The 10460-nt window shown below is 46.3% G+C and overlaps 1 protein-coding gene across 1 annotated transcript in view; it reads left to right on the top strand.

Moving 5' to 3' along the window:
- Window positions 1-312: 312 nt before the first annotated feature.
- Window positions 313-10460, top strand: part of CAPRIN1 (cell cycle associated protein 1) — a gene marked incomplete in the record, with an annotated part of 21089 nt that continues 10941 nt past the window's right edge. Inside the window, 2 exon segments of the mRNA XM_077462805.1 lie at window positions 313-469; window positions 6311-6448. Coding sequence (XP_077318931.1) covers window positions 6311-6448 — 138 coding nt within the window.

The raw sequence follows: 10460 nt of genomic DNA, 5'->3' as shown, positions 1-10460 counted from the left end.
CGGGACAGGCAGAAGGGAAATCTGCCAATGGGGGACAGTAGCTCTGGTGAATTCCCTTACTTTGGACGGATGTTCTCACTTCCTGTGTTGGCTATGGGACAGGAAGTGAAGGGAAATCTCCCCAATGGGACACATGACCAAGAAAGGTTATAATCCTCCCCTAATCCACCCACAATGAAAAATAAAGTTTTAGATATTTTTACACTTTTTTTGTATTTATTTTTCAGTCAGTGCTCATGTGTGTGATGTTTACACTCTCATTACATCACACTTCCTCCTTTCCAGGAACTCAGCACAGCACAGGATCAGGCATTATCCAGGACAGCCTCCCAGCCTGACTGCTGACCCCGCCCCCCTGCGGAAGGCCCTCCCCTCTCTTCATAGCCCTGCATTGTTCACTTAGGCTGCCCTCCCAAAGCCTGAAGAGTCCTCTCCCTTCCCCTCTCATCCCGAAACCCAGCAACGAAAGGTAGGCGCCCTGAGAAACACCCAGTACCCCCAACCGAGGGCAGGACCCGCGCGCCATGTGCCCCCCTCCATTGTAGTCTGGGCAGGCAGCCGCCGGGGCCGCCCCGCTCAGGCCCCCGGCCGTGTAAATCCCTCCGCTTCCTGTGCCTCGGCCTCATTAGCTCGGTGAGGCGGCAGTGGCGGGGCGGCGACTCCTCTCTCTCTAACCTCACACCGCGAGCAGCGCTCAGGCCCCCGTGACCGACCACTGCGGAGACCCTGGAAGGTGCGGGGGAGGGAAGTGGTCCGTGACCGGTGGGTGGGGGGGAGAGCGGACACGTTTCCGGTCCCGGGGTGGATCGGGCTCTTTATGTGGAGGGGGGCGGCCTAGGGGGAGAGGTCAGGAGAAATGGAGGCCATTATCAGGGGGGGCGCTCCATCACCGGGACACAAAGGGTTAACCCTCATAGGATGCCCATTATGTCCTTCTATAGTCATCACCTCCCATATACATTGCATTGTATTCTATATACATTACATTGTATCCTTCTATAGTCATCACCTCCCATATACATTGTATTCTATATACATTACATTGTATCCTTCTATAGTCATCACCTCCCATATACATTGTATTCTATATACATTACATTGTATCCTTCTATCGACATTACATCCTTTATAAATTACATTGTATCCTTCTATAGTCATTACATCTTATATACGTTACATTGTAGTCTTCTATAGACCTCCCATCCTGTATACATTACATCAGTGGTCATCTCCTTTCCTCAGGGCCCACTAACAGGCCAGGTTTGCAAGATAACTGAAATACATCACAGGTGATATCATTAGCTGCTCAGTGATTGCCGTATTCTAGTCTGCATCTCCCCCAAGGTAATACTTAAAACCAGGCCTGTTAGTGGGTCCTGAGGACAGGGTTGATGACCACTGTATTACATTGTATCCTATATCCATCACAGCTTATATAAACTAGATTGTATCCTTCTATAGACATTCCATCCTAAAATATACATTACATCGTATCCTCCTATAGTCATTAAATCCTATATACATTACAATGTATCCTTCTATATCCATCGCATCCTATATAAACTACATTGTGTATCCTTCTATAGACATCCCATCCTATATACATTGTATCCTTCTTCTTCTATAGACATTACATCCTATATACATTGGGGTTGATTTACTAAAGGCAAATTCACTTTGCACCGAGAGTGCACTTAGAAGTGCAGTCACTGTAGATCTGCGGGGAAGCTCTGCTAATTTTATCATCCAATCATGTACAAGCAAAAATGCTGTTTTTTATTTTCCTTGCATGTCCCCCTCAGATTTACAGCAGCTGCACTTGTAGTGCAAAGTGGATTTGCCTTTAGAAAATAACCCCCATTGTAGCCTTCTCTATACACTCCATCCTATATACAATACACCCTATATACATTACATTGTATGCTTCTATATATACGCTACATCCTATATACATTACATTGTATCATTCTACAGACACTGTCCTAGATACATTACATTACATCGCATCCTTCTATAAACATACTGTCCTATATACATTGTATACTTCTGTAGACCTAATTTCCTCTATACATTAAATCCTATCTACATTACATTTTTCTATAGACATAACATCCTATATACAGTGCACTATATATACTTTGTATCCTTCTTTAAATATTCCATCCTATACACATTACACTGTACCTCCCCTATATACATTGCATCCTGTGTCCTCCTTTATACAGTACATTGTATCCATCTATAGACCTAGTGTTCTGTTTACAGTACATTGTACCCCCCCCCCCCTATACAGTGTCTTCCTTATATAGACCCAGTGTATACTTTCTATATACTTGGTAACCTTGATACAAGACATTTTGTCCTCCTATATACATTGCATCCTTCCATAGACATTGTTTCCTTCCTGAATACAGTACATCATACATGCATGTCCTGTACATTGTATCCTCCTCCTCCTATGCACCATGTCTATCCATCCAGATTATCAGCTCTGCTTGTCTTGCCTGGTAGGGTATGGTGGAGGGGGGCAGGGTAGGGTCTTCTGTCCTATAACTTCAAGGGGTTTATGTGTCAGAGTAATACACCTGTGTGAGAAGGTTCTGCTGGAAGCAGGTTCCCCTAACCCCTTTCTGACGTCACAGCATGCAGCCAGTGTGTGTAGGGTAGGGACATTTTGGCATTCTCTACCCTTTACCATGAAGGCTTGCTTGTCAAAGCAATGCAAATATCCCCCAGCACGTCATTGGATCTATTATTGCCTGAAAGATTTATTTGAGGAGTGATCACATAAGACAGAGTGCAACGTTTTGGCGCTGTGCAGGAGCAATAGAACAGAAGTAGAAGGAAGAGCTTCATGGGGACACAAAGACATCTGTTGAAGTGGACTTCTTCACTTGTATGGCAAATAAGGATGAGCTCCGGTGTGTTCGCATACCCCATGTGCAGAGCCCACTAGGAAGTCGGCACTGCACTAATCGCAGGCAGTGAGACATTGTCCTGATGCGCGGCTGCAGAGATTGGGAAATGTCTCACTGCCTGTGATTAGTACAGCGCTGGCTTCCTGGCGGGCTCTGCACATGTAGCATGCGAACATGCCGTGGCTCACCCTTAATGGGGAATATATCCTTACTTCCTGTTGTCTTTAGGACAGGAAGTAAAGGGAAATCTAAGACACGGGGAGGACGACTACTTCTAGTCTTCTACCTTCTAATCCAAGACGAGGGTGCAAAAGGAAAATTGAATTCCCACTGCTTTCCTTTTGAATTGGCAGACATTAAGGGATACGTACAGACAAAGCTCATTTGGCTGTACTATTCTTATGGATCAGAGGAGTGCCGTTCATTCTGCACTCCTGTTACCCGTGTTCAGCAAGCAGTGGACTGAAGCCCACTGTCGGCTGACATCACAGAGCCAGTCCAGGCTGGGGAAAGACTGACAATAGGGTTATCTACACAACCCTGGACCAGCACCCGGCTCGGCCTCTTAGCGAGGAGCTCCAATGAGTGGGGGGGGATTCGGAGAACAGAGCGGTGACTGTGGTGCATAAACCCTGGTAAGTATGAAAAAATCCACTCAGTCAAATGGCTTCTTCAGTTCAAAGTTTAGAAGTAAAGAAGCTTTTTGGGTGAATTGCAAAACTTCATTGGAGAAGGTGACCAGCTACTACTAGCTATTGATGATCTGATTTTATTCTTCTACTGCAGTAACATGTCAGCGCACAGGTTTCTTCAATTGGCAAAAAAAAAAATCTTACTGAAGGGAATTGATGCTCCCCTATAGGGAGGAAGGTACAGTGCAAGCACTGCTGTCCTCATAGGGTGACGACTATGAGGAGTCCTGGCACTCATGAACTCTGGGAACTAGGATGAATGCATGGCAGACCATGGCATGATGAGGCACAGAATATTATAAGTGAATGCTGCCCAATGCAGATGGTGCATTTCAAATACACAGTGGGTGCTGCATTAGGAACCCCAGCAATAAGACCTCTTATTGTACAAGATCCAGCCTGCAAATAGACCAGGAATATGGGCATATCTGACACGAGTGCCAGGACTCCCCATAGTCTTCACCCTATGAGGACAGCAGTGCTTGCACTGTACCTTCCTCCCTATAGGGGAGCATCAATTCCCTTCAGTAATATTTTTTTTTGCCAATTGAAGAAACCTGTGCGCTGACATGTTACTGCAGTAGAATAAAGTCAGATCATCAATAGCCAGTAGTAGCTGGTCACCTTCTCCAATTAAGTTTTGCAATTCACCCAAAAAGCTTCTTTACTTCTAAACTTTGAACTGAAGAAGCCATTTGACTGAGTGGATTTTTTCATACTTACCAGGATTTATGCACCACAGTCACCGCTCTGTGCTCTGAAACCAGAGTTCATTACCATGCAGATGTGGTTTTTGTCCTGCACATCCTCCCTTCTGGCTATTCTTGCACTGCTGAAGATGTGATGACACATTCTCTCCAGGCTGCCATTGACTCTCCAAATATTTTTGCAGCCCTAGTTCTTTTTGGGTTTGGTGCCACTTTCTTAAAGCGTTTTTTTTTTTTTTTTTTTTTTTTTTTTAAAGCCAGCAGCTACAAATACTGCAGCTGCTGACTTTTAAAATAGTGACACTTACCTGTCCAGCGCGCCCGTGATGTCGGCACCCGAAGCCGATCTCTCGATCGTCTCTCGGATGCTGCCGCCACCATCTTGGGTATGGAAATCAGGAAGTGGAGCCTTTCGGCTTCATTTCCTGGTTCCCTACTGCGCATGCGCGAGTCGCGCTGCGCGATAAGAATGGACCCGCTGCCTCTGGGATCTGTGTGTTTCCCAGCAGGCAGCGGGGGACCTTCAGAAAGGAGTGTAATGTACGCCCCTTTCCGCAGAGGGCTATCCCGGAAGTGGGTGCAGATACCTGTGCTGTACAGGTACCTGCACCCCCCCCCCCCCCCCGAAAGGTGCCAATTGTGGCGCCGGAGGGGGGGAGGGTTCCGATGAGCGGAAGGTCCACTTTAGGGTGGACCTCCGCTTTAATTTTCGTGTTTTTTTTTTTTTTTTTTTTTTTTGTTTTTTTTTTTTTTTTTTTAGCTCAGTGCATCTGGACGGGTTCTCTTATAAAGCTCTGCAATATACCTGAGAGCAGCCTTTCTCAACCAGGGTTCTGTGGAACCTTTACATTTCTCCAGAAATTGCTAGGGGTTCCATGAGCAGCTTCTGCCACTACGCTAGAGACCATTGTTAATGGCTACTTGTCTGTCTGTAGGATCTCTTTTCCTTGGGACAGTTAATGAATGCATTTACACAAGTACCTGCCAGCAGCCAATCTCAGCTGTGATCCACACAGATCACTTTTTAGAGAATGGGTTAGTGTGAACTTCTCTTAAAGTGGTTGTAAAGCCTTTGTTTAAAAACAAAAAAACGATACTTTCCTGCTCCGAAATCGGCTGCTTTCCATAGGGGCTCCCATTCAGGCTCGCTTCAGAGTCCTGCTGTTGCAACTATTTACACAGCGGGACTCGGCTCCGCCCCTGTGTCACAGGATTTGGTTGCCAATGGCTCATACTGCTATCAGTCTGTCCAGTGGGGAGAGACAGCCGGGCTTGGGGTAAGAAAAGGTGGTGGGAAGGAGGGGACTGAAGCACAGAAGGTTTTTCACCTTAATGCATTAAAGTGGACCTTCAAAGGCAGTGTATTTGCCTTTTGTAAATAACCCCCAATGTGAGAAGACTGCAGTTCCTCGTTTTTAAGGTGAAAAACCTGAAGGCTTTAGAAGCACTTTAAGGGGGGCGGATTCTTCCCAATGGCCACAAATGAGCATTATTCCTGGTGACATCACACTAATCCACTGTGATCTATAGTAATTAATAGGGGGCTCCCTAGGCCTGTTTAAAGTGTTCCCCCCCTATGGAAACCTATATGTGCGGTGGCAAAAAGTTGGGCCCTTTATTTTTTTTTTATTTTTTATAAATTCTTTATTTTTTCATCTTTTCTTTCCATAGATTTCACATTACATTTCGTTATATATCTACAACTTCAACAGCTATGTCTTATAATATTTCAATCCATACCTCAATTCCACGTCATCCTCCCCATCCCTCACCCTTCCCTCCCAGAAAAATAAACAAACTCGATTCCCACATCTCCACAGCGGCTCCTCTGGTGCAAATTGCACAGGAGTCCTGTGCGTCTTTTTTGGTCAGTTTTCAGTTCCAAAATTCAGGCTGAAATTGGACCTGAAACGGTGAGTGGAGGTGCACCGGACTCCCGCTGTGACCTCTAGTGTGAACCTTCTGATTTTATTTTTTTATTTTCCTCCCTTAGATGCCCTCAGCCACAAGCAGCAAGGCTGTGCCGGGCTCCGGCGAGGCACCAACCGGTGCTGGGAATGTACAGAGTGAGGCCATGAAACAGATCCTAGGGGTCCTCGATAAGAAGCTGCGGAACCTTGAAAAGAAAAAGGTTTGTACTTTTCAGTTTTGAAACTGAGGAACAATAAACATTTGGCTGTTTAAAATTAAAGGAAGGAAAAAGTTGTATTACTTTGGAATACAAGTTTTTATTTTTTTTAATCTGGAATGTGAGAAGGTTGTGTTTTTGATTGTCTCCCCACCACTGAATGAACTGACGGCAGGGCGATCCACTTTCACTGGAAGTTTCTGGGTCTGTTGGCACATTAATGATCATGCAGGCCAAGTAACCTGATCCTGTCATGAGGCTCTGAAACGTACCTGCTGTGCGATGGCTCTGCATTTCCGTATTGGTGTTCGTTGTGTACATGTTTGCTCTTTAAACCTGTCGGGTAGCACACTTGTTACTGTTGTCGTCCTCCACACCTTGTGTTTTCCCAGGTTATAGCATTGCCTTGGGTAATAACTGTCACCCTGTGATTTTTTTTTTTTTTTTGTGCTGGAAATATAAGGAGCGTACTTTTTGTTCCCTTTGCTGTATTCCGTTTTGTGTAAACATTTACAAATCTGAAAACCTTTTTGCTAGGCGATAAGTTTGCTAAACTGCCATGTTTACAAAACACGTGTTTTTCTGTTGTGCACCTACTTTGTCCTGCATGATCCGACAGGCCCTCCCTGCATTTCAAGAGGGAAATTAGCAATTATATTGCTGCTGTGTTTTTACAGGACAATAGATCTTGTATGAGTGTCTGTTGGAGCTCCAGCAGATTTGAAAAGAAAACTAGGTTGTAGTAGTTAACTTTATTTTTTTATTTTTTTAATGCAAGGCTCAGGAAGCGATCTGTGCCATTTAAAGACTGGTTAGACTTGAACTTTGTTAGAAGCACAAAAGGGGGGGGGGGGGGGGGGAAGCTTTTGCCATTGTACATGGACTTGGCTTCAAACCTTGGTTTGTGGTGTCCTTTTATCAGTATGTTGTAATTTAACGCAGTATTGAACCCAAAAGCAAACATTTTATCACAGCTTATCAGTTCTTAAATGTGTTGGCTGAATTTTTTTTTTTTTTTTTTTCTATTTTCATCTGGTGACTCAGCAAGTGTAGTTTTTCACAGCACAAACTCTCCAGCAGAATGCATCAGTTTACATTACCAAGACAAACCACTTAACACTGGCAGGGGGTATGAGTAAAAAACGATCAGCTTTTATTCATGCAAAACCTGTAAACCAAATAGAGGTGGGGGAGGGGAACTGCTGTAACTATTGATAAAGCTTCAATTTGTTAGTGTTTCTAAATCCTGTTAGTTTGGATAGTTGTGCACAGGAATGAGGTGTTATATAGTGTGTCAGTTTGTAAAAAGTGTAAGTAAGGCCCTTCCAACACTATTAACAATAATACAACTGGGACTTTAGCTATGCCTCCACATGGTGACCAGCAAGACATGAAGTACAGCCAAAGCTTGTTTGGCTGTACTTGTCCTGTGGATCACAGGTGGGCAGTTCTTTCTGGACTCCTGTGACCTGTTTCAGTTGACGGCAGACTGAAGCTCACTGTTGGTTGATGTCGCAGAGCCTGTCCAGGCTCAGGAAAGATCAGGGATCTTCCCAAAAACTCTGGACCAGGACCCGGCTCAGCCCCTCTGCAAACCGGACCCTGAGACAGCTGCCCCCTCCACAGCCCAGCACCCCAGTAAGGGGAGCCTGGAGAACTGAGTGATCAGAAGTGTTTGATCGCACGGTTCTCAGTGTTGGTGTTGGTAGGGGAGCGATGCTGCATTCACCTAGGTTAGTTTGATTTTACAATCTCCTCCTCTTAGAAAAGTTAACTGTTTTTTAAAAACACAAGCTGTCATTGCTAACAGCACTGAGGATAAAAATGTAATCAATTAAATGCTCTAAGCTAAGGAGATGGAGATAAGAGCTGCATACACTGCCCTTTTAAACCCTGGTATTGTAAAGTAAGGCAATGTTGGCTTTTGTGTTTACATTTTTGTAAAATGGTTAAAAAAAATAATAAAGGGGTGTTTGGTGGGCTGTGTTTATTTATTTTTTGTTACCTGCTCTGTGTAGTAGTCTTGCACAGAGCAGCCTAGATCCTCCTCAGGTCTCCTGTTGGTGCTCCTGGCCCTTCTCTCCTGCTGAGTGCCCCCACAGCAAACCGCTTGGTGTGGAGGCACCTGAGCAGAGCCGCCGCTCTAAACATCTATTCAGACACTGAGCAGAGGATTCAGGCCTGTCCCCCTCTCATTGGCTCACTGGCTGTGATTTACAAAAGTGGGTGCCAATGTCTCTGGAGAGCTGAGGCTGTCATGCGCATCGCTGGATCATGATGGGACTGAGAGGTGAGCTGCACACAGGTTTTTCACCTTCATACATAGAATGCATGAAGGTTAAAAAACAACTTTACAACCACTTTCTTATGATATATTGCTTTATCACGGAGTCATGGTGCTGTCGGTCCTGGAGCTGTGGTTGTAGGAGAGCCGGAGTGCTGAGATTGCGGCACTTTTCTTTATAGATGGGCTTCTATGAAACCTGACTGCTGGTTTGGGAGATGGCCTGTAGAAGTCTACGGTGACTTGCCATACTATGCTGGCTGAGAGATCTGTAAGGAAAGTGTGTGTGTGTGTGTGTGTGTTGAGGTTGTAGTAAAGTAAATGGGTGATTAGAAGGGGCAGGAATAATAGATGAAATTATTGAAGGGGCCCTTTCACACGTGTGTGTGTAATGCACATACACCCTAAAAATAAAAACCGGCCTCCATGCACCCAATGGTGTGAAGGGACCTTTGATGGTTTTTTTCTTTAATCCTGTGTGGGCACCTGCCTGGTTTTACAGAAGGCAGGTCATAACTTTTATACCCAGATACACCTGTGCTGCAATGTACTATAACCCACTGCATCAGAAAGCTGTAGGTTGGGGGAGGGGAGAGAATGACCCTTATGGTTCAGCTCAGTGGGGGAGGACAAATCTCAGTGACATTTTGGGGGGGGGGGGGGGTGTACAGAAATAGGGCATGGGGGGTGTTTGGAAATATGACGTTTGGGGGGGCAGGGCTGTGTTACAGAAATCTCAGTGACGATTGAAGGGGGGTACAGGAATCTGACATTTTGGGGGGGGGGGGGAGGGGTACAAAAATCTCGGTGACATTTTGATGGGGGCGGGGGGTGTTTCATCTCAGTGAGGATTGAAAGGGGGGGGGGTACAGGAATCTGTCATTTGATGAGGGGGGAAGGGGGTGTACAGAAATCTCGGTGACATTTGAAGGGGGGGGGGCGCCTCTGACACGTGTGGGGCTCCGGCTATATGACATTCGGGATCGGGGCGGGGGAGAGGTGATCGGGGTAGCCTGACAGGCTCCGGGCTCTGGCCGCACTTGTCTCCTCCTCTCCCGGCTCTTTGTCTCAGGCGAGCTCGGGGCTGTCGCACATGGACTAGGCCGCATCCAACATGGCGGCTCCCAGTGCCGGGGGGAAAGCGGGGTGCGCGGGGGGGGGGGCGGGGTCGCAGGTGGTTCACGGGGTGGTGGAGGAGGGGGGATCCCGGGACCCGGACCGTTCTCATCTCCTCCACACTGCCTGTCATCTACCGACTACACATCTCCGGGAAGGAGGGGGGAGGAGGGATCTGTGCAGGCGGGGAGATGTACACAGACCTTTCTTTGGTTACAATGAGGAAGTAATGTGTCTTCCCATCCCCCATGAAGGGTTTTGTGTAATTATATAACATTTCAGTGTCTGACATTTATCCTGTTTGTTTTGGTGCCTTTCCAAGTCCCCCTTCTGTCTGGCCTCTTCTGCTGTACCACATTTTTGGGATGTGACCCCCCCCCCCAACAGTTTTGGGCTCCACACATGACCTATGAAGGGGATTCCCCTGGGGGTGGTGGGGGGGTGTCACTGGATGGAGGAAAGATCACCTCTTCTGGTGTCATTCTGGACCTCCAATCTGTGTGATTATCACTGATGCTGGGAAAGTGACTCTCCAATGGGGGCGCACAGGACAATAACCCCTGGGGGGGGTCGCCCTTCACAACTATATGCCAACCTTCATGACACCAGCTAAAA

This window comes from Lithobates pipiens, unplaced genomic scaffold, assembly GCF_037356315.1.
Source record: "Lithobates pipiens isolate NorthernLeopardFrog02 unplaced genomic scaffold, aLitPip1_a1.2 Scaffold_10, whole genome shotgun sequence".
NCBI classification, from domain to species: domain Eukaryota; kingdom Metazoa; phylum Chordata; class Amphibia; order Anura; family Ranidae; genus Lithobates; species Lithobates pipiens.
This window is presented reverse-complemented; position numbering and strand designations above follow the sequence as displayed.